General features: G+C 43.8%; 1 protein-coding gene across 6 annotated transcripts in view; it reads left to right on the top strand.

Moving 5' to 3' along the window:
- Bcl2l11 (BCL2 like 11) overlaps window positions 1-24,432 on the top strand; it is a 38,462-nt gene continuing 14,030 nt past the window's right edge. Inside the window, exons 1-4 of one of the 6 annotated variants that reach the window (XM_074050252.1) lie at window positions 231-354; window positions 2,667-2,803; window positions 2,984-3,073; window positions 21,064-21,173. In XM_074050252.1, coding sequence (XP_073906353.1) covers window positions 2,680-2,803; window positions 2,984-3,073; window positions 21,064-21,173 — 324 coding nt within the window. In that variant the 5' untranslated portion in view covers window positions 231-354; window positions 2,667-2,679. The other 5 variants (XM_020183914.2, XM_074050250.1, XM_074050253.1 and 2 more) reach the window with 5 other exon arrangements.

Genomic DNA, 24,432 nt, shown 5'->3' on the forward strand with positions numbered 1-24,432 from the left:
GTTGGAGTGCTGCGTCCCTTCTAGCAGCCGCTGCGCCGCCGGATTCTTGCAGCCGCTCTGCGAGCCTTGCCCTACTGCGGTCAGCACCGCCTCGGGCCGCTCGGTTCGCCCCGCCCCCGTCCCCACCGCCTCGGCGTCTTTCCCCCTGGCTCTCGTCCCCCCAATGTCTGACTCTGACTCTGGGACTGAGAAACGCAAGGTAAATACCTCGGAATCCCAGGGAATGGGCCTGGGACAGACGGAAGACAGGCGCCGGAGTTCGAGCGGCTCCATCTGCTGTCTGCTGCCCTGGCACGTGCAGGCAGAGGCGCTCGCATTCGTCCCACTTCTCGCAGCGCGGGAGTCGACTTATAGGTGCGGGTCGGGTTCCCTCCGGTGCAGGTCCACTCTGAGGAAGGGTCCTGGGCATGGAAGCTGCGGACATTTGGCCGAAGTACGGTCTCGGTCCGTATGCAGCACGCGGAGGGTGGCGTGGGGTGGGCTGGGGGGACGCGTCGCATTCCTGGCTGGGAGAGCGCGTGCTCCCGGCTGGGGTACCGCGCTGTGCGCCCCGCGGGGAAGTCTCGCCGCCAGTCCTCGAGAAGTAGCCATGCAGTACCAGCGGGTCTGGCGGCTTGGCCCTTAAGCGCGCGTGCCCGCGGCGGAGGGCTTGCGGAACTGCGGTGGTGATTTGAGGACACTGGGCTTTTCCTTTAACTCACTCAAGCCAAGGTTTGGGGACAAGTGTTGATTTTGCCCTCTAGAACATTCCTGGAGGCCCTGCTCTGTCTGCGTGCCTCTTGCCGGCAGTGCCAGCCGCAGACAGACCAAGGGCTTCCCCAGACCACTAAGGCCACGCAGGGGACGAGCCCCGGCCAGCAGAACTTGCTCGCGCAGGACCGAGCTGACCTAGTGGCTCCAGCATGCTGGAGTGCACCGAGACCCATTCGTCGTGCAGACCGCCTGCTCCGTGCCCCCCGGGGGGGCTGTTATCCCGGCTTTGACGCTAATGATCCAGGCCTCGTGTAGGACGCTGGGGGTGGGGATGGGGATGTGTGTGCTCGTGGCCCGGGGTTGGTCACCCAGGTTGGGCGCGTGTCCGCGGCTTGGGAGGACAGGCAGTGAAGTTGCTAGAGGTGGGTAGGTGCTGCAGCTGGGACTAGGGCTGCCGTTCGGGTCTTCCCTCCGACCGGGCCGAACGAGTGTGAGGACAATCCTGCCGGTCCCGGGACAGCGTGGGTCTCGCTTTGTTTCCAGATGACCGGCTGGCCCGGGCGGCGGGAACTCCGGAGGCGCGCGCGGTGTCTTGACCGGGCACAGGGGCGGGGCGGATAGTCGGAGCAGTCCAGTCCCCCGAAGCCTCTGCCGAGGCTGCCGCCGCCACAGCCGGAGCTGAGCTGGGAGGCGAGTTTGTCAACAATCGCCTCGGCTTTGGAGGCCTGACCCGTAGGCGCCGCCCCCGCCATCGCTGCCCATTGGCTGCGGCGCCGAGCGACCGCGCGCGGGCCAATTGGGAACGCGGGCACCCGGCGCCAGTGGCGCGGGGCGGCCGGCGGTGCCGGCAGCGGCGGGCGCAGTGCGCGAGGGGAGGAGCGGGAGGAGGCGGAGGATGTTCCCGGCGGCGGCGGCGGCGGCGGCGGCCGGCGCAGCGCGGACCAGAGGCGCGGCGCGCGAGGCCCTCGGCTGCCGGGCGGAGCGTGGCGGCGGGCTGGCGGGAAGGCGTGTGCTCTGTGCTACCCGGGGGGCTCTCAACCCCGCTGCCGGGCTTTGTCTTCCAAGCTGTCTCCGTGGTGACGGTCAGGGGGCGCCAGGTCGGCGCAGGTCGCGGGTCGGACGCCGCGGGGCCCGGGCCCGGACGCTACGCTCGGAAGGGAAGGGGCGGACGTGAGTTCGGTGTGATTGCCTTCGCGGGGGCAGGGGAGGTCTTTAACTTGAGGGAGCCGCGCGCCCGGTGTGGCCGAGCGTGCGGAGCTGGCGTTGGGTTTTGCAGGGGACGACTCCGGGGATCCCCCATTTGGGGGAGTGCACCTAACAGTACGTGTGCACCTCGGAGAAGTTCTGTCCGGTTCGGTGTGGCGTGCAGGCAGGGAGCGGGAGGGACTACAGACGGAGAGCGCCGGAGCCGGGCGGAGCTGGGCTCTGAGTTACAAACTCTATTGTGACGCACTTACTACGACTGACGGCCGCTGCCAAACCTTCTCCAGACTTGCTGCCCTCAGCATTTTCGGCAAACAATGGGGCCGGAGCGGGGAAGGCGGCCAGCCGCCTGCAATCGCTGCATCGGCTCCCGCTCCTGGGCTCCTGTGCCCGTTCTGATCCCGGAAAATCGGAGCCCGCTGGGAGTTTCTGACTGGTTTCGAGTCTGTCCTGAGCAAAAAGCACATGAGAAAAGGCTTCAGACAAGCAGTTCTCTTGAAAGTTGTGTGTACTTGTGTGTGAGAGCACCAGGTCCATGTTGTTACTGTTTTGTTTGGTGATCCGAAGTTTAGTTCTAACCTCTCCCCACCAAAAATATCCTTTGTTATTTTATTGGTGCATTTTTACTTTTATTTGGGAGGTTGGCAGAGAAGTAAAGTATTCTTAGTGAATACTTTTAAGACTGCTTAGGAGGTGAAGAAGGGGTTTATTTGTTGTAGCTATTATTTGGCTGAAGGCAATCTTAGTTTTTCTGTTTCTTTTACTTCCAGAAAAAAAGACCAAATGGCAAAGCAACCTTCCGATGCAAGTTCTGAGTGTGACAGAGAAGGTGGACAATTGCAGCCTGCTGAGAGGCCTCCCCAGCTCAGGCCTGGGGCTCCTACCTCCCTACAGACAGAGCCGCCAGGTAATCCTGAAGGCAGTCCCGCAGGCGAAGGGGATCGCTGTCCCCACGGCAGCCCTCAGGGCCCGCTGGCCCCACCGGCCAGCCCTGGCCCTTTTGCTACCAGATCCCCGCTTTTCATCTTTGTGAGAAGATCTTCCCTGCTGTCTCGATCCTCCAGTGGGTATTTCTCTTTTGACACAGACAGGAGCCCGGCACCCATGAGTTGTGACAAATCAACACAAACCCCAAGTCCTCCTTGCCAGGCCTTCAACCATTATCTCAGTGCAATGGGTAAGCAATACCCGGGTAAGAGGCAGTTGGCATGTGGTTGTTTGAGTAGTATGTCTCAAGGCTGTGTGCATTTAAAACCTTCTTTTAGACTCCTTCAAGTGAATCATTGTGTATTTTGATGGGAATGGAAGATGTGCCAATAAAATAATCTGACCAACACTTTTTAAGAATGTTACGAAGTTTGTGGCATCAGTTTTTTGAGGTTCAGCCATAAGCCTTTGTGGCTGTAAAGCTTGAGTCTTTACAGCCTTCATCAAGCTAAATTGTGTAACTGGCATATTGTAACTGTTACATATTAAGGACATTGTGCTTGACAGGGATCTGATCACTTACAGAAAAGTTTAATAACGGTGTGTACAGAAAGAAATGGGACAAGTTAAATCATTTGCAGAAATGAAGTGGTTCATATAAGCAGTACCAACATAGAGTCATGAAAATGGTTTGTCCTATACCCAAATTCCCCTTTGGGCTTATTGCTCAGAGGGTTTGACCATAGTATGAATGAGATTAGAGTATAGGTTTTTATTTTAAGGATTAAAGGCAGTGTTAGGGTCTGAACTAGGAGTGGTAGAGTGTCCTGCAGTAATATTATTGAGGGGCCTGACCTCTCCACCCCATGGGGACAGTGACATTTGCCCCTGATTGTGGCTATGGGGGCATGTGGTCTCAGAGTGGCAGTTAGTCCCATATTGCCAAATAATCCAGGAATGCAGATTTCTAGGCCAAGTATAACATTTAAGCTTTGACAACTACTTACATCCTTTAAACATTAAACATTTCAGTCTATAAGCTAGACTGACAGATCTGAAAGCTTGATTTGACTCTTGAGGCTCTAGCTTGTGACTGAGTGTACATTTCTGATAATCCTGGTGAAGGGATGGATCTGTGCTGGTTTCATTGTGCTGGTTCTTCACTAATGGAAAAGATTAGTGTCTTGATAACTATTCACCAAAGTTACCTTTGGCATTTGTCTAGAGTAGGCTCTCCCTCCCTGCATAAACAAAGACATAAGGGCATTGGTTGTCTTGTCAATTAGGAAATCCAGTGTAAATTTTAAGATGTAGATTATACTTACCATGCTGAAGTCTAACTAAAACAAAGTAATCAGCCTAAACACTTAAATTCTGAGCACAATGACAAATCTTTTGTTTGCAAATACAGTACTACAGTTCTGTCTTTACCACCTTCAGTGAAGTAAACTGGACAGGTTTGTCCCCATATTAAAGAGATAGGAAGAACCTCAGAGGGTGTGTTTTGTCAGAGGTTGGGCACACCGAACAAAAATGACAGAAATACCAGTAGTTACATATGTTGGCTGCACAACTCCTGCTAATTGCTAGAGGGGACTTTAAGGAAGCCCCCTCTTTAAGGAAAGGAAGTAGGAGGGGTTTTTTTGCTATTACTTTACTGCCTGTACTAGTGTTCCTGAACTCACTTTACCCTTAGATGTTTTTGGCACTTGTCGTTCTACCCATGAACTATTTCAGCATATATATGAACCTTTAGCATTCTTAGTGAGCTAAAAGAGCATTATGGTATGTATGTTTAAAAACCTGTGTATTTTAAGGACCCTTTGGAAGCTATTACAGTTTTGCATTGCAGGCCTATGCAGTAGTCACTGCAAGTGGTGGCTCAATACATGGAAATAGTTTTTCTTTACTTCTTGACTGGGAACAATGGATGGGTTAGTATATTTTCTAACGTAAAGACCTGTGTGAATGCTTTTTTTGGTGAGTACAATTTAGCAAGCTAATTATAATGTAAGCAGTGTTATTTGAGATGACAGACACAGAGCTTTAAAGATCACAACCTAAATTATTAAACAAAGTTATTAGTTATACCTAAAGTATTGGATCCTCAGGTGTTTGTTAGTATTAACTACACTCCAGTAGATTGATGTGACAGCTTAGAGTTGAATGCATGGGATGAAACGTTAAGTTACAGGAGTTTGTTTGAAGTTAATGTCCCATGGTAAGTTTTCAACATGAAGGTTTTGGAGATTTGTTTGGGGAGAGGATGAGTGTGAATGGGGAGAGGTGGGGAGAGGCGGGAATTACTGGTGGGAAGAGAAAGTCTGTTAAATTGAAGATTTAAATTTACAATTTTTATAATCCATAACTATTTTTCCTGGCCGTCCTGAGTCTTAGCTCAATACCTGAAGAACACTTACGCTAAGTTGATAAGTGCTCTCTTACCTTTTTGGTCTTGTTTAATATTTCCTACTCAAACATCTCCATTAAGATCTTCAGTGATGCTTTTGATAATTTATTGCAGTATGCATTTTTCACAAAGAAGTCTTTGATTGACTTGAACTACTGGAACACAAATGTGAGGTTTCAGAGAGGTTCTGCTTAGCCGGGGGCTCCTTCAGCCACGAAATAATTTTCTGCTCACAACTTCGGGTAGAGAACAGTGTGTGTTAAAGTTTTGTTTTCGTATCTTTATTCTAACAGGAAAGTAAAATCTTAACTGGGGATGCATAGTGGTTTAAGCTTTTGTACTAGCAACATTTTTATGCTTTACTACATAACTCTCACTTTTCTGAAGACATGAAAGAGTATTACATTTATTATGGATAGATACAATTTTTATACTTTTGTGCAGTTTTGGTTTCCATATGTTCTGGGAAGATTAACTTGAGAAAGGATTATTTTAATAAAAACCTCCCACAAGTGTTGGTTTATTGTTTTTATGCCATGCATATGTTCATGCAAATTATGTATTAGATCCTGTACACATTCTTGCTCTGAAATACAGTCAGTGCAACTGGAAGTAAGTGTGAAGAAAAGTCAGGATATGGATGAATGCTGGTTGCTAAGAACTCTCCCTTGTTGTTAGTAAATATCTTAAACTTTATGCTTGCCAAAGTTCACAGATGGGAGTTAATAGTGTTCTGCATACCCTCAGCATCCTCTGTGCACTCTGTTGCAGCTGGTAATTGTCGGGCCCCTCCTTTAGATTCAGAACTCCCTGTGGGAGGCAGGATGCACTGCAGACCCCACTGAGTGCCTCACAGAGAAGCAGCCCAGGAGCTCTGCCTGTTAGCTTTTCCACGGAGTTGTGTTGTGTTGTGTTTTGATTTTACTGTGCTGAGTAGGAACCCAGGGCCTTTTGCATGCTAGGGAGGAACACTACCATTAAAGCTACACTCCTAGCCCTGCCTTTCAAGGGAACCAATAGTATTTCAACAAAGACCAGTAGCAAGAAAAAGACCCAACCCTTGACTCCCCCATGTATTTCTAATTATTAGGATCCACCTATTAAGTTTGTTACCATAGGTGTGACCAGTAAGATGTAGCTCAGCACTGTGCAGTAGGGAAGCCTCCTGTGTATTGAACACTTGACCCAGGACTAGTCCAAATCCAGACAAAAAGGCAGTCAGTGTCAACATGCATTGGAGTTTGAAGACTTAGTACATAAAGAAAATAAAGTATCAATTATATGGATAGCACATTGGGATAGTATTTTGAATATATGGGTTAAATAAAATAAAATTTGTATGGCAGTAAGAAACATAGCATAAAATTTAGCATCTTAACCATTTAGTTCTAAGTGTACATTTTAGTACTGTTAAGTACATTCATATTGTTGTGTAAGCTAGTCTCCAGACTTTCTCATCTTGTAAAACTGAAACTACAGCCATTAAACAATTCCCTGTTTTCTCCTTCCCCCAACCTCTGGCAAATACCATTCTGCTTTTTGATTATTACTTTGACTAATTTAGGTACCTTCTTTAGGTGTAATCATACAGTATTTGTCCTTCTGTGACCTAAAGTTTCATCCATACTGTAACATGTATTCCTTTTTTTAAGACTAAATAGCATCCAACATGTGTACAATAGCACATTTTGTTTAGTCAACCACCAGTGGACATTGGGGTTGCTTCTGCCTTTTGGCTATTGTAAGTAGTGCTGCTGTGAATGAACATAGGTGTACAAATACCTCCTCAGGATCCTGCTTTGAATTCTTTTGGATCTTTGCCCAGAAGTTGAGATTGCTGGATCATTTGGTAATTTGGGAGAGACTATGCAATGCATGAGCAAGTATATGTCTCTCCAAGTATTCAGGTTTTCTTCGGTTTCTTATCTTAGTGTCTTGTAATTTTCAGTATATGTAGCTTCTTATACATGTTCTCATTTTAGATTTATGCTAAACATTTCATTTTCTCAGAAACAATGGTATTGTATCTTTAATTTCAGTTTCTGCATAATCACTTTTAGTACATAGAAATGACTGCTTTTTGTGTAGTGATATTGTCTCCTGTAGCTTTGTTGAAATCATTCTAGAAGGATTATTTTGGTGCATTTTTGGGGAAAGATATCTAGGAAGACAGTCATATAATCTGCAAATAGGAACTGTCTTATTTTTTTCTTTTTACTGCATGAATTCTTATTTCTTTTTCTTGTTCTCCTGTACTGGTTAGGACTTCTAGGGCCTATGCTGAATAGGTATGGTAAGAGGAATTTTTTGGGGGGGGGTACAGGGAGGGGGAGGCTTTCTTTATCATTAAATATGTTAACTGTAAGTGATTTGTATATATTCATTTTATCATTCCTAGATTGCTGAGACTTCTTATCATTAATGAAATAAATGGGTGTTAAATTTTATAAAGTGTTTATTCTGTGTCATCTGATGTGATCATGTGATTGTATTAGCCTGTTGACCTGGTATAATACATTTTTTGATTTAGAGTGTTAAGTGTACCTTGCATGTCTGGGATAAATCCTACTTGGGCAGGGTGTACTGTTCTTTACATACACTGCTGGATTGACTTTGCTAATACTTTGTCGAAAGTACACATTCAGTTTTCTTATGTTTTCTGTACCGGGGCTTGAACTCGGGGCCTCATACTTGCTAAGAAGGTACTGTACCACTTAAGCCATTCCATCAGCTCTGCACTTGAGTTTTTGTGTGGTATTCTGTTGTTTTCTTCTAAGATTGTATGGTTTTGACATGAGGGTCTTTTTTGTTTGTTTGTTTTGTTTTCTGACATGAGGGTTTTAACGATGAGTTGGGGAAGTATTTCCTCCTCCTCTATCTTCCCGAAGAGATTATATAAAACCGGTATTAGTTCTTTAAATGTTTTGTGGAATTGTCTAATGAAATAATGTAAGCTTGCAGATTTCTTTTTTAGGGTACTTTTAGATTATAAATTTGTTTTAGGTGTTTATAGGACTATTAGGGTGGTCAATTTCATTTTGGTTGAGTTTTGGTAGTTTGTGGGTTTTAAAGAATTGCCCCATTTTTTTCTAAGTTGCTGAATTTATGAATGTGAAAGTATTTATTCGTTTAAATGGATGCAAGATCTGTTGTGATAGCTCATTTCTTTTGTGATACTGACAATTTGTTATCTTTTTTTCAGTCTATTTTTCTCAGCAGTTTTCGTTCCATCAATTTTCCTCTTTCACCCTTTATTTTTACTCTCTGTATAGAGTAATAGACTTAAAAGAAAGAGATTTAGCTTCGGTTCACTTCCTCTAGATAATAACCACATTATTGTTGTTACTCACAATGCATGACTCTGGTGGTATGCCCTCAAATGTCTCTCCTGAAATATGTAGATAATCTTAAGTCTGATTTTACATGCCCTAGGAAACTTATTAAAGAAAATCTTAAATCCTGTAGTTCTATATGGTTGGATTTAAAGGCAGAAAGAAGACACCAACCATCCATTGATTTGTTTTATATTAAGGAGGCTTGTGGTGGTAGGTTTTGGGATACCCATCAACCTATAATTGCGGGTTGGATGATGGTCAGTGTGATGCCTTACTGTCTGACCTACTTTAAACCCATTAAGTCAGAGCCCTTGCCCCATGCGTGAGTCTCCTCACACACAAGCCTGTGGTCACCCTGCCTGTTCTGGGACAGGATCCCCTATTGATTCCCACCTCTCCCTGCCCCTATAGCCACCTCCCACACCAGAATTAAGGTTGTCTTCCTTCTTTGTTGGGCCAGCCTTGGTGTCCTGACATATTCCTTATGATACTATTTCTAGCCTGTTCTACCTGGTCAGTGGCTAGGAGCCATACTGGAGCTGATGACCTATGATTGCTTTCCTTCTCTCTGCGAGTCCCATCAATCAGTTGACACAAAACCATCGTCTTTTGCTAGAGACCACCATACTCAGTTCTGTACTGGGCTATAGGCTCCATGCCACCTGCACACCTTCAGACAGTTCTGTGGCACAGGGCAAAGGACCTGACACCACCTTCTCTTATAAGAAACACTAACAGAAACATTTACACAACATTAACCACTCAGAAGACTGTCCACAGTCGTAATGGAATGGGAGAATCTCTAAATTATTATTCATCCTTTTCATGTATTAAAAAGAACCATGGCACAAGGGACATGCTCTCAGCATGATGTTAAGTTAAAGAAGGTACAAAATTGTTGATGATAGCAAGTTTGAGATTAAAATTCATAGTCACAACAAAAAGAAGAGGAAAATGTGTCAAACTGGGAGTAGTGCTCATTACTGTGCTCAGGCTATAGGTAGTCTTTTCTGTGCGTCTTTCTGTTGTCTGCAAAATCGTCCTAACTAGCATTTGTAGAACAAATTTAAGAAATATCTATTGTAAATTTGGTGGCATATCCAGGAACCTCTCACTGGAGCTCTGTGTCTCATTTGTATGATTCATTATTAACTGTTGCATCCTTTGTGTTAGTGAAAATTTCATGCAGGAAACATCAGGCTTTTGACTCATCACCACAGGTACTCTAGATGGAGGCTGATGGGGTCTTTCCTTTTACTGTAGCAAAGTAAAAAACAGATGGGACCCTGTTGTCTGCTCTTGTTGGCTGCCTCCCTCTGCAGTCTGCATTGGTGGCCTTGAGCAGGTCTAGATGGGATGCTGTCTGTTCCTTTGCCCATCCAAGGACTTTGATGGATCTGTTAGTCTCCATTGAGTGAGGACCCTAGTGCTCATCACTAAGGGCTGTGGGGGCTTTAAAATAAATTGGTAGACAGAAAGCAACTGGTAGAAACTTAGCTACTTCTCCTTGCTTCTCAGTGAGCTGTCCTACCTTGGCAGGGTTTTCTCTGGTCTCTGGAAAGGAGCTGTCATCCCAGGAACACAGGAAACTTATTGAGAAGTGCATTCATGTGGAAATGTTACTGTAATTCAAACCCCTCTAGTCCCATGAAGCAAAGAAGAAAACCTCCTTTAGGAACTGGGCTGATGGAAGTAGAGATGGGAGGTCTGAATCACCCTACCCTGTTGGTGAACCAGAAACATCACCATGAGAAGAACTTTGGCTTCGTTGGCAACTCTTTGGATCATGGAGGGACATCTGGAACCCCTGTCCACACCAGCTCAGCCTGGACTAGGGCTGAGTTGGGGCCACCTGTTGGAGATGGCCCATTTGATTTGGCAGAAATTTGACTACAGTTCAGAATGTGTATTTGGAGAAAGAATGGTCTTAAGACATGAGACATAGAACTACTTTTCCCTGCAGTCCAAAGTTCTGTAGCTCTTTCCAAGTAAAGGTTATATCAGCTGCTTGTCTGTGTGGCACTAGGAATGTCCAGTACTTGAACAGAATCAAAAATTTTTTAAACAGCTTTTTCCTCTAGGGCTTTTGACTAAGATCAAGTGTAAAACAGCTTTTGTCCCTTTTCTCTGACGTAGTTAAATTGCTTTGGTGAGAAAATAGCATAGAGTATTAACCATCATTAGCTTAAATTTTAAGCACTTCTGATTGAGTTGCCAATCCTCCTTCTTGGTAACTACTTTTCCCATGCTATGAGGGGCTAGTGTTAACAGTCAGCATAAGCAATACCTACCTGGTGGCTGGATGACCCCCAGTGTGGAAGAGGCCAGGCTTGGTGGTTTTTTGAGTATTTGCTTAGAATGAGTTTTGGAATCCCCAGTGTCCTGTGGGAAGCCCAGATTCACTTTGTGTTTTCTCAGTTCTCTTCCTGGACCAGATCCACGTGTTCATAGTAGAGTTGTGGTTTGCTGAGACAGTGAGGGTGAGAACAAGCCCTGAGAAAGGGCTGCTGGCAGGCAGCTTCCTCCTCTTAATTCTGCCTCTGCCCTGTGGTCCACAAGGCAGGAATGAAGGCTATGGCTGGTTCCTGGCCTCCAGGCTCACAATTAGTGTCAGCCAATTGATGTGGGCTTTGTCTGCAGACCTGGGAGTGGGGATTGTACTACATTTTCAGAGCAAGGGAACAAAACCAGAAGTTTGGGAATGGGTTTCGGCCATGACTGGTGTTGGATCCTGGCCTTGAACTCAGGTATTTGGCGCTGCTACTTGCCCCTGCACAGTATTGAGTGCTTGATGCCTTTGACGTTGCTGCTTTTCTTAGGAATGAAAATGAGTAGAAGTTGAAATTTAAAAATAATAAAACCCACCATTTCAATCTAAGAAAGGTGTATGTTTTAACAGGTTTAATATAACAAATCTCAACTATCTGAATTGCCTTGGGGCACACCCACCCCAATAAAAAGGTTATGTTCCTAGACCAAGTATGCTTTCCATTCTAGTTCCTAAAACATTTTAATATAAAAAATTTATTGAAGACTTAATGAATACTTTGAGACTTTTTAAATAAGCCAATTTAAGTGGAGGGGGTCTTTTTCTCTTAAGAACATGTGCATGTAAAGGTACCTGGGATAGTGGTGAAGCGTTTGCCTTCCCCAGAACTGCAAAGAAAATAAATGAAAACAAGTAAGTAAAAGGTTTCTTTTGTTGTTGATTTGTCTGATTTGGGTTCCTTTGAGATTTTTTAAAGTAATCTGGAAATGAATTCTAGATAGATACAATGTTAATGTATCTGAGAATTTAAACTTTTTTACTTATACTGAGCATAAATTCTGCTAAACCAATCAAAGCAACTCATCATCTTAAAACACCTCCTGTTCAAAGCAGGAGTGCAAACATTTGTTGATTTAAAGAGAACCAAGTGTTTTGAATGTGGTGTATGTATGACAGTCCCCTCGTGGGCATTTGCTTTGATTTATTGTTTTCTTTGAAGCCTGGAAAGGTGCTTTCTCTGTCAAGCAAGCCTGACATATGCAACACACATACTATATAGCCTTTGTGTCCCCTCTTTCTCTGTTGATAGCATGGTATGAAGTGTTGCAGTGGAAAGTTCCAGCAGGGAGCCTGTACGGTCTTGGTCCCTTAACTTGGTCAGGGATCAGTGTCCTCCCCCAAAGTAGGAAGGTATTGAGGCCGTTCAGTACTAGTCAGAGCACTGTAGGGGATTTGCACTGAATGAGAACAACCCATCACAGTGGGTTTCTAAGAATAGGAGTATCCAATCCCTAGTATAGGGTCTTATTAGACAACAGATTAGACAGTGGCTGTGTCTATCCTGGAGAGGTCAGGGGAATGGGGAAGAGTAGGAAGAATGTGGGAAGCTGAATAGATAAAAGTCCTTCAACCACTAAAACAGTATGTGAGAACAGAATTCTGTATGTCTTAAATTCACACTTGTGCTAATAGTGAGTCTGCCTTCCAGTCTTTCCCTTCTATGACAAAATAAGTCATCTGTGTGGGGGACATGGCACACTCATGTAGCACTTATGGTTTCTAAACTGGGCCACCAGAGCCTCGCCATACTTGCCTGTTGTGTGGAGGTTAAAGTGGTTGCTTGAAGTTGGTCATTGGGGAAGGCACTTGCTCACACATCCTCTTGGACCGTTCCTTTATATCCGCAAACCCTCTGCTCACAGGCCTTTCAATGTCCTTACTTTTAAAGCAGTGTTCAGTTCTTCCAACATTTCCTTTTATTCTTGAGGGACTGTTTTCCTGTGTCCCTTGGTAGGATGACACCTTCAGCATGAATGTGTCTAATGTGCTTGTTAAATACAAGTATTTTGGGTTTTCTAGGAAGGAATCACAATGCTCAACTGGGACAGATGTATAGTTTAAGGACAAATACTTAACACAACATTAATTGTCCAAGCACAATGATTAAGTCTTTGTGATTATGCAGAATAGTGTCTGGAATCTAGGTAAAAAGTTTGTTGTTTTTATTCAAAATGAAATAAGAGGCAGCTGCCTTTTTGTGAATTCATTGATGTGGGAAGCTTTCATCATGTCTCCTTATGGTGTGTTATCGATGGCTGTGCATCTGTGTTAAATTACTGCTTCACTTTGCATATGGCTATTATAAACTCATAACTTTGTAGCTAAAATTTGTAGGCTTTTTCTCTGTTTTATTTTAAAAACTAAGTGGTAGCTTTTGAAGATTCTGTTTTTGCTCTTCTTTTGACCCATGTCTTGGTCTTCACTGTCATTAAGATAAAAAACACAATCATGTTTGAAACCTTAATGTGAATTTAGGAAGACATTTGTCACTTGGACCCTGCTATGGTATTAAATTTCGTAGGGGAGCCTGTTTATCCTAGAGTCAGGAGTTTTTGTATTTGTAATTTAAATTCTCATACTCTTCCCTAAGTCCCCCCCCCACCACCACCAATCTGATTTTTGGCTAGAAACCCTTGATAGGTACTGAAAGCTAATAACTTCAAAAATTTAAACACTTTTTTTCTAAAGAATAGTCAAGTGAATTGATGTGTATAGAATTGTGTGTTTGCTTTTAAAAGGTCTCTAGAAAACAATTCTATTTATAGTACTGATGGAGTCACTGGCAAAATAAGTTGTGTGGATAGGAAGTTGTTCACATCATCAATAGAAGGGTGTGGGGTTCATGTCTCTGTCCTAAAGTGAGTTTAGGGTTAATCTTCATTTGACTGTATTTAATTTGGAGGGTATTTTTGCTTTTCAAACTGAGATGGCACAGTCAGATCCTGTCAATTCTCTATAAACAAAAATCAAAGGCCACAGACACGTAGAACTGTCCCATATGTTTAGTGGGACAAGTGTCAGTGCATGGAAACCAAGGAGCAGAATGAGTGTCCTGTGTCCTGCCTGGCCAAACCAAGTGTAGAACCACCATGCGCTGCTCAGAGAATCAATGTCAGGAGTATGTGGAGTGGGGAAGCAGGTTTGGGGCATGTGGTAGCAGCTTCATTGATAAAAAGAAAGGTGATGATTAAAATCGATTGTGGGTTAACTGTCTTGTAGCCCAAGGGCAGGATCACATTGGGGTGGAGGTTAGACTGGAACTTTCAGTAAGTACCTGCAGTGCCTTAGGAAATAGGCATCTGACTGCAAGAGGCCACAAGGGCCAGAAAACCTAGCATCCCGTTGCAGACGACTCCTGCTTGGGTCTCCCACCTGGCACCAGGTACTGGGCTTCTACCCTGACTGTTAACTAGGGATGTCCCCGGACACAGGCATTGAAGCTCAGGTTCTGGCTGTGTTCCTGGCATGTCCCCAACTTCTTGTAAACCTGTTAGTGGGGTGGAGGGGCCTAGCCGGAGCAGTTACTTAGGATTATTAGTGTTAGTCAGAAGAGCAAAAAGGCATAGCCCCTAATTTTAATACCTTTAGGTTTGTACTTTATTACAAGGAGCAGATATGGTGAGAAGGAAAAGTCTCACGAATACTACTTTCCAGACTTCTATTCAACTTTACAGCCTTGGTTTACTGGCACTGTCCAAATGGTCAAACTGGAAATGGATGAAAGAGCTTGTTTTGACTTTCTAGCTCAGGGCCATGTGAAGGCAGTGGGCAGTACACACCAGAGGAGTGAGGAGAAAAACACGTGCTTCATCTCATGCACTGCATTTTTGGTGGCATTTTATCCTAGCAGTGATTTTTAAGGTACTATCTTGAATTCATTTGACAACCCAGTCTTGACACAAATTTGTACCAGGGAAACATTGACTCTAATGCTACATACTGCACTTTATTTCTAGGAACTTTTGTTTTCATCTGCTGGCTTAGTGGAATTGATAGAAGAGTTATCAAGAAATAAAATGATGAAAGTAAGAAATAGACCTGGAGGGAGAGGTTTGTGTGTGCAGCCGCGTGTGTGTGTTTGTGTGTGTGTGCACGCACGCGTGTGAAATTTGTCCTGGGCTCTTATTTCTCGGCACCATCAGAGTTGCAGATTTCAAACGGGAGAGTCTGGTGGGGTGTGCTGCCCCTGCACTGCATGGCTGTAGCTGTCCTTTTCCTTATGGCTAACAGGCAATGAAGAAAAGACAGCCTGATCACTGAGAGGGCTTCAGAAGGCAACCTCAATGGACTGACTCGTTGCTTTCTTCCTCTTGTGAACTATGGATAAATATGAATGGAAAAAGATATTTCTGAAGATTTTTAACTAAACAGACTATCAAGTTGAATAAACATCCCAGAATTTTTATTTCCCCAAATGAACATTGAGCTTCAAAGTGACCACCTGCAGAGACACTAAAGTTTTTGGAGCTTCTTTTGGAACTGGCTTAAAGCTGACTTGAGTCCAGGAGGAAATGGCTCTTTATGGCTTCAGGTAGTTAAATCTGTCTCCTCAGGGGACAGAGATGGTTGACCCTAGCATGTATGTCAGAAAGATAGGCCTTTCTTTCTCTCCACAGTCCAAGTGCCAGACAAAATGTGTACATACTTAGCTCACTGAGTTCAGTGTTTAACATCAGCAGCCATTTCTTTAAAGGTATGCATTCCGTGCTTTTTGGAGATCAAGAAATCTTTCCTCCTTTCTGGATTGAATATTGATTCAGAGCTTAATTCATGTTGATTCCTTTCAAATCTAATCTTGATTCTACCCAAGTATTTTTTAATTACTGAACACTAAAGTCACTGCAGAGTGAATCATTCCTTTGGGTTTTAGTTTGTTTCTGGTACTAGACTGGGAAATTTAGTGGTGATGGAGCTAAGACAGTAGCTGTCGTGTGGCCTGCCCCCATACTGAGATTGTAGTGGGGAATGGGCCCCAGCGTGCATGTCCATGTCATTAAATGTCATTTCACAGCTGTATTACAGGTGAGATCAGCTGGGTCCAAAGGAGTGGCAGTGAGTGTCATCACAATGCAGCCTCAGTTTCTTTGAACACCTGCTGTTCACACCGTGCTCTGGAAGCTGTTGGGCATTGAAGAGGAGTCAGAAGTCTAGATTGACTGATGCTAAGCTCATTATGAATTGACAGTCTTGTTTTTTATTTTCCTGACTTGGCTGGTGGTGCTACAGAAAGTCTACCGAAAACCCCAGCCTGATTTCACTATCAACCACTTAACCACGGTATTAATTCTTTCAATCGCTGAGCTTTTTAGATTTTAAATTACCTTATGAGTTGGAAAATAGTTCTGTGGGCTAAACCAGAACAGTGTGTTAACAAAGCAGCATTCATCTTTGAGTCATCAAGCCCTTTGGTGTTGGAAATACCCTGCACCTCCTCTCCTCTACCCCTGCCTGTCTTGAAAAATAGATTGATCACACCTTGTGGAATTTTGCCATAGGAAATAACATTATCAGTAAGTTCTGGGTTTCAAACACTTATTTCAAAGAGTTTGGATGAAAATTCTCCAGGCATAGGACATTTTTCACAAAGCTGTTGTGTCTGATCATTGCATTATGCAAGTTTTGGGTTTTTGTTATAAGTAAGAAGAAAGAGTTCCTGGACCTGGACTGGCACTTGCAGGACTGGGGTGTCGTTGTAAGTTGCTGCTCTGAGATAGCTTTACAGTACAACATTTTGTATTTTGACATGGGTTTCTTTTTTCTATTACTTTTTTTTCCTTCATAGTTTTAGTGCCAGGTTTATGGAGTCAAGTGCTTTCTTAAATAGTGAAACTACATGTTCTGGGGGTATAAATGCACCTCAGCAAAATCTCCCTTTGAAGAATTTTTTAATGTACATGTAAAATTACCTCCTGAGTTAAAAGTACGATCTTGCTACTTGTTAATAAAGAGCCATTCTGTTGAGTAAATGCCAGCATTTATGATTGTTAGGCACATTGTGGGTAGAAAAATAAATATTTGTGATTGATACTTAACTTTCTTAAAGACTGGAAATGACCCTGCGTATACCTTTTTGAGAGGCTGGCTGTATGGTAGTGGGAATAGCTGGGTGAGTGTCAGGGCAGAATGACAGAAGCGTACAGAGCAGTAAGGTTTGCCTAGCAGTCTGTCTCCTGCCCCACGGGTTTCCAGGTGCAGCTTCAGAAGACATCACATGGGCCTCTTTCCATTGTGGTGGTCTTTGTGGGCAACTGTGGGACAGAACGAAGCCAACTAGTGCTGAAGGGAATAAAGACCTTAAATGGCTCTGACTGACTGGTACCACCGTGGGGCTGACAGGCTCAAGTTGGTCAACTGGACTCCAGTCACTGACATTAAACTAGTGATAAGTTTCAGGGGAAGTTTCCCCGCAGAGAAGATATTTTGTCACTTAAGAAATAGTATTTGAAGTTTTTGTTGAATAATGTATTAACAGATTAAAACTACTACTTTTAAGATACAGGAATATCAGGCCTTTAAAAATACCCAAATAGAATTTGTGTCATATAATCTTGAAACCATATACTGCAGTGTACATATTACCTATGTCTTATGGCAGGATGAAGATTAACCGTTAATTTTAGGCTTATAGATTCAAGGAATATCAATTGTATTTGCTTCTTAAACTGTTTGGGTTGGGCATGGTGACACATACCTGTAATCCCAGGTACTCAGGAAGGGGAGGTGAGAGAAGTGCCATCTAAAGTGAGCCTGGGCAAAAGCGCAAGACTTACCTAAAACACAAATTAAAAAGCAAAAGGACTGAAGGTGTGGCTCAAGTGACAGAGTGCTTGAGGCCCTGAGTTCAATCCCCATCCAGTACAACCAATAAAACTGTTCCGGGAGCTGGCATTGGGAACCTACTGATAGGGCTTTTGCCCAGAATTTGAGAAGCCCTTGGATCCCTAATACCATAAACAAAACCCTCTTTAGGAAAACAAATAGTGATAGGTTTTTGGCTATGTTAGAATAACCAAAACATCATTCTCCTCTGTAAAATATTTATATTGTACATTACTATTTTGAAACAGTTTTTTTTTTTTTAATTACACCTAAATACAGTTGGTAGCTTGCTTACTAATCCAGAACTGTTGCCAGCAAATTACAGTGTAAACTAAGCCTGGTCTAAACCATTATCTCTGGTAACACTTTTGACTCTTCCCTGAAGACACAGATCAGGGCCCCAGAGCATCTCCACTGTTGCTGGCCCTTTGTGCAGTGTTTCTGGGGTCTGATCTATGGACAGCCTGTCTGCCCCACAGTTGTGCAAGGCTTGTAAGAGTGCAGCCTCCCAGACCTCATGGTCCCTCCCACCCTGAGCCTTACTGCCAGACCGTGGGATCTGTTTACATCAGTGCACATATTTGAACTAACAGTTAGGTACTGAACTTTTGTGGAAGAAACAGGCCATCCGCTTATCTCCCTCCCCAATAAACAGCAGTGCATTTATCTCCAAGATGAACAAGTTGAGTTTGGCCCCCCCAGTGATCCATAGTTCTTAGTTGCTGGATGGGTTGATTGGTTTGCTCTGTGCTACTTTTGATAAGCTGACTTCTGACATTCTGGCTCTTTCAATGATGCTTCAAGTTGCCAGCCCAGACATGAGCCAGACAGAACATTGCAAACTGTACTTAGAAGTGAGGGCATTAGGTAGAATTCAGTAGGCCTCATCTTCAGATTGGGGGAACTAACCAGAGAGTTACTTTTGTTTTGAGTCACAAGAAGTGTAAACCGTGCTTTTTGAATTCACATATATCCATAAGAATCTCATCCCTGTGGGGATGAGGCTTGGCTGCCTTTGTTTCTGTATCCGGAACTCTTCCTTGGACAACATGTGGACCGTGGGCATTTGTTTGTTGAGTAAACCTGTGGATTTCTCAGTTTATTAAACATTGGGTAACTTGACCAACAACTTTTACCACTCCAACTTTAGAAAACATGCAATCTGTATTTCATTGACTTTCTTTTCACAGTTGGCACTTTCATTTATGCTCCAGGGTTGAGGCACATTTTTCTCTCAACCATGTATAAGGGGAAACAAGGAGGGCTTTGAGACCCAGGGAAGTAAGTCGCTGGAGGCCTGTCATCAGCCACATGGTGTGTCCTCAAGTGGGCTCGCTCACCTGTGTGAGTGGGTGGGTGTGCCTCCCTGTGGGGCCTGAATGGGGACTGTAAGAGGTCTGCATGTGAGACCCTCCCTCCTTACAGAAGGACCCCAACAGAAGATGCTTTCCTTCCCTTTTACTTTCTAAAACCTGCTAAGTCAGAAAGAGTGCTTGGTTGTTGATAAACTTAATTGTTGAAGACTGAGTTTAAACCCTAGTACTGCCAAAAAAAAAAAAACAAAAAACACTAAAGATTTGGTACCTGTGATAGTTAATCTTTAAAGGACTAAAAAGCCAAGAAAAGGGATCTGTGACATCATCATCTAGTATCGTGTCTGCCCTTAAATTTTGTTTTCTGCCAGTTGTTTGGAACATAATTTTAATAAACTTTACAGATAAATATTAGAAACATTTATGTGACAAAAGGTAGAACCTGAGTAATAGTTTATGATTGGATGTGTGTTCAGGAGCCGTGCCTGACTTGCCCTGAAAGTTTCCCTCCATCAGCGTTCGTGTCTCCATCAGGGCTTCTCTGGCTTACTCACAGAATTCAGGTAATTAGGGGAAGGGGAGGGTCTCTTGTGTGTCCCCCACCCTTCTACACCAAGGCCTTGTGGGATACCTGCCTCTTTTAAACCCTCAGTCTTTTGCCAAAAGGGGGATTGAGATAGGGTTTCACTATAAAGCCCAGGCTGGCCTTGAACTCAGTCTTCTTGCCACCGCCTCCCAAGGGCTGGGATTGCAGGTGTGTATCACACACCCAGTGTAGCTCTCATTCTTTATTGAATTACTGTTAAATTCATTTGATCAGAGAAGATGGGACAAGAGTTTTGAGAATTGGCTAAAACTCCTTAGAGCATTTGCTTTTATGTGCTTGTAGAATTATGAATATCAGTTTTGTGGACCTTTTACAGGAGATACATTCAGTGTTACTCTAAAGTCCAAGTAGCACCTACTTTGCCGAGGTTAAAGTGTGTTTTTCTTTGTGAGTACAAAGTGCTCATTTTCACAGTAAGCAAATCTAAATTGAATGTTGTAATCCCAGAATCCTGTACACATTACTAACCCCTTTTCTGTGTAGTATGAGACTGTTACCTTCCTAATGCATGATGGGATCTTTTGACGACTCAGTTTTGTTCTCCTTCATGCTTGGCTATCGTGTGGCTTTTAATGATTTCAGTAGCAAATGGATGAATGTACTAGGTGTGCATGTTAGTGAGTTTAATGAAAGGGTCAACTGCCCTCTTTTCTCTCCCTTCAAAAACCCAAAACAGTTCCTCTCCCCATGTGGTGTTTGTGGACATCAATCCATCTTTATTGGCTGTATTTAATATTGAGGCAAAACATGCAATTAAGCTTCTCTTTGGCCTTGGATAGCACTTGGGAAGACTGGCTATTTGTGTCACTGAACCTGCTTCCATAGAAACCAATCTTCCCAGGTTTCTCAGGTTTTCCCTTATTTTGCTTTGAAAAAGACAACCATTTCATCTCATTGCTGGGTGATGTTTGAGATTTTCATAAGAATTTTTACCTTATCATAACATCACAATGGCTGTTTTACTGACAAACTAAATTTTTATGCTCCGATGTGTTTCAAGTCTTGTTTCATCTTTCTTCCTTTTTTGTGGTGCTGGGGAGTAAGCCCAAGGCCTCATGCATGGTAGGCACGTGTGCCACTGACCCATACCCTAAGCCCTCAAATATATTTCTTTGTTGATACTACTCATTGTAACATTTTTTGTGAGTCTTCTGGAAGTGTGTGTATGAATGGGCTGGGGTATTTTTAATTCTTGCAGTGCTGAATCTCTCATTCTATAAAGGGATATTATTCTACATCCCTGATTGTTTGGCCAGAATTACACGGCAGAGCCTGCACTATAATCTTTAACACATGGTTAGAGTTTCTGAGTCAGAGGGCTTCCAGAAACGAGTGTGTGTGAGGCGGGCTTGCTTCTAGAAACTGTGGGTCGCTCTCAGTGCTGCAGGGAGCGCAGTCTGATTTCTCTTTTGTTTGTTCTAATGCAGCTTCCATGAGGCAGTCTCAGGTGGAACCCATGGACATGCGCCCAGAGATTTGGATCGCACAAGAGTTGCGACGTATCGGAGACGAATTCAATGCATATTACCCAAGGAGGGTAAGGACGCTTTCTCTACCCACCCCTCAACACCCTCCCTCCCACCATAAAAAAAAGGACAAGTAAGAGCTACATGTTAACCCTGGAAATGAAGGTATTGCCTCCATGTGACCCTCCATTGTTTCTCCTTTCCTGTTTTCCATTTGTTTATGGCTGAATTTAAATGATGGCCTTTAAATAAAATATGGTGTGAAGCCACAAAAGGTATTTTATGAGCACAGTTCTTAAAACATCAGTACTAAACAAAGATTTATAGGGCTTTGAAATGTCCCCACCTAAATATTATGCACATAGTTTTCAATCCATATAAGGTGCTTCTGCACTTCCTGTAGGTAGTTTTAAAATTTGCATGGTCACTTAGCCTCAGGGCGCGATGCCAGCACTGCCCCAGACTCCTTTGACAGCAGCAGAGTAACAGCAGGGAGAGGCTAGCCTCTCAGCCATGCTGCTGGCCAGCCACCTATGTTTACTGAAATATATTAGGAGGCCACTGATCAGTAGCCTTTAATTTGTAGTGAGCAAACTTTAAATAAGGATAGTTAAATTCTGTGGTGTGTTCTTGATTTTTAAAGAAATTTTGAGCACTATATATTCTGTAGAAACAGTCTATCTTTGAAAAAAAAAAAAAACCTTTTGGTTTTTTGTTTGTCTGGTAGAATACATGTGACTCTTTGGACCCCTGTTGCCCACATGTGGACTTTAGGGCTGGGACTGAGGACCATTGTGAGTAGGGTGACAGACAGGTCCTCTAAGGGATACTGTAACAAATGTGTGACAGAAGGTAATTTTGACTTGCTCACATTCTTCCAAATACCTCCTATGAAGACATTTCTCTTGGTTTATCCAAAGGAAGACACTGTGTCTGTTTTGTGGGAAATGATGCAATCGTTGATATCTTTCATTTATTCTTTGTCACTTCTAGAAGTACCTTTTAAAAGAAAGACTTTTTAAAAATCTCTTTTCTCTTCTGGAGGGAGTCATGCTCAGGACACCCTGATGTTTCTGTCCCACTTTAAATGTTCATCTCTTATTCATCCAGCCCTGCCAAGTAAATGGGCATTCCCTGTTAATCGCTTTGAGTCATTCCTATTCTGTCATACCGCGCTGCTTGCTGCCCAGGCCTCCGTTAGACACAGAGAGACGCTTTCCCCCTTGCCAAGGACCTGTCATTTCTCCTGTGCAGAGTCTCAGTTTGGGGTAGGGGTGCAGGGTCCTAGACTTTCTAAACACAACATCCGACCCTCTTCCTCCCTTCACATCTGTGTGTGTCTGAATGTACATGCACAAGTGCATGCATGTGTGTGTTATGGTCACACTTCTATCATTAAACGGGAGCTGTCATATTGATGAATGAACTGAGGAATTTCTTTCTTTTTTGTGGTACGGGAGTTGAACTTAGGGCCTACACCCTGACCCGCTCCAACAGCCCCTTTTTGTTTTTGTGATGGGCTTTTTCGAGATAGGGTCTCAAGAACTATTTGCCCATGCTGATTTCAATCTGTGATCCTCCTGATCTCTGCCTCCTAAGTAGTTAGGATTATAGACGTGAGCCACTGGCACCCAGCAGAATTTCTTAAGATAATGTTTTTAGCACATACCCAGGATCCTCTGGGTATCATGCAGGACACAAATTCCTTCTAAGCCTAGATGTGAAATGGCAATAGCTTTTTTTGGAAGGTTGGTTAACCTTGTATTACAACTGAAGTTTCAATCCCCTTGATTCTCCTGCATTTGTTTCTCTAAAAGGATTTTGGTGCTACTATGTGTGACTGGCCTTGTCTCTCATCAGAAATGGGGCCATGGTGTATTCAGGAGGTTGATCCTAATGCTAAAGTGGGGGAGACTGGGCACTTCCAGAGAGTAAGTAGCTGCATTCAAGTCTTGATCCTGGGGCTGTGTCCACAGTCGGTTTGGACAGGTCATTTCCAATAGGTGAGGTGGCATCTCTGAGCCTGTCTTGAAGGGCCTCTAGCTTGATGGGTGGGGCTGCCACAGGACAAGATAGTGGGTCTTGGCGCCCTGAGCTTCCTTGTCCTGTGGGGGATTCTGCACACTGAGATAAGCTGGCACAACTCCCCGTTCTCATGAGCATATCAGAATCTTGGCTACAGATCTGGGTATGTTCACGGAGGTTTCACAAGTCGTTCTTTCAACCACAAAGAATGAACAAATGACTCTACAAGGCTTTCTGAGGAGCCTGCCCACATGGGCCAAGTTGAGGCAGCTCTGTGGGGACTATGAGTGGTCAGTGATGAGACGTGGGCTAAGGTTGGTAGAGGGTCTGAGTGCAGCCATATCCACGGCCATCAGTCTGGCTTTCAAGTCCATGCAGGTGGGATATAGGCCATCAGGTTTTCTTCATTACCTTACCTCACCATCAAGGATGAGGTGGCAGCATCTGAACAGCCTGCCCTCCTGCTCTTCTCCCAGTGGTATTTTATAGTTTAATGCTGAATGTGCATGTTAAGATGTTCATGTCTCTTTTTTTCAAATGAGATGTGACCTGTTGTTCCCCATGCCTTCAATAAAACAAATCTAAGTTAGCCCCATTGCACTATTTTTGCAAGATTTTGTAATTATGCACCTTATTTTGTGTATCTTAAAAAAATCCAGTGCTAAAATGTAGTCGCTAATAAAGTATTTCACCTTTCTTAGTAGGCTGGGCTGTGGCAGGGAAGGAATAGGGATAGATCCTAGGCAGTAAACTAAGTCTGCAAAAGGCAAATAGATTCTCCAGATTTTATAAATAGTTCAAAACACCAGACTGAAACTCTGGATAGTAACACAGTGAACCTCAAAGCCACAGTGCCTGTCTTGATAGTTATTAGATTAAAAGCAGCCCATTGTCATCACAGTAAAGGCCCATTGTTGAACCTTGGAGGTAGAAGTGGAGGAGGAAGTGAGTGGGCAGTGTGGAAAATGATGGATTACAGTGATCTGTTGTCTTGATAAGCAAGAGGAGCTAGTGTCCATCTAGGAAGACACTAGATGTATTAGGATGGATCATAGCCTCTTTAATTATTTAGTGTCTGTGTTGACTGCACACCATGACAGCACGTTTTCTAAAGTGTTGGTTTTTATTGCTGTGAGCTTGCAAAGCCTGACAGGCTATTTTCCCGTTTCTCCAGTTAGAGATGTAGAGAAGTTGTCATAGGTGTCATGTGTTCAGTCTACTTCAGGGTGGTGGGGAAGTGTGTGAGGTGAAGCTGTGGAGGATGAACCTGTGAAGGCAGAGGTGAGAGAGGCACAGGTGGTGAGT

The sequence above is a fragment of the Castor canadensis genome, chromosome 12 (genome assembly GCF_047511655.1).
Source record: "Castor canadensis chromosome 12, mCasCan1.hap1v2, whole genome shotgun sequence".
NCBI classification, from domain to species: domain Eukaryota; kingdom Metazoa; phylum Chordata; class Mammalia; order Rodentia; family Castoridae; genus Castor; species Castor canadensis.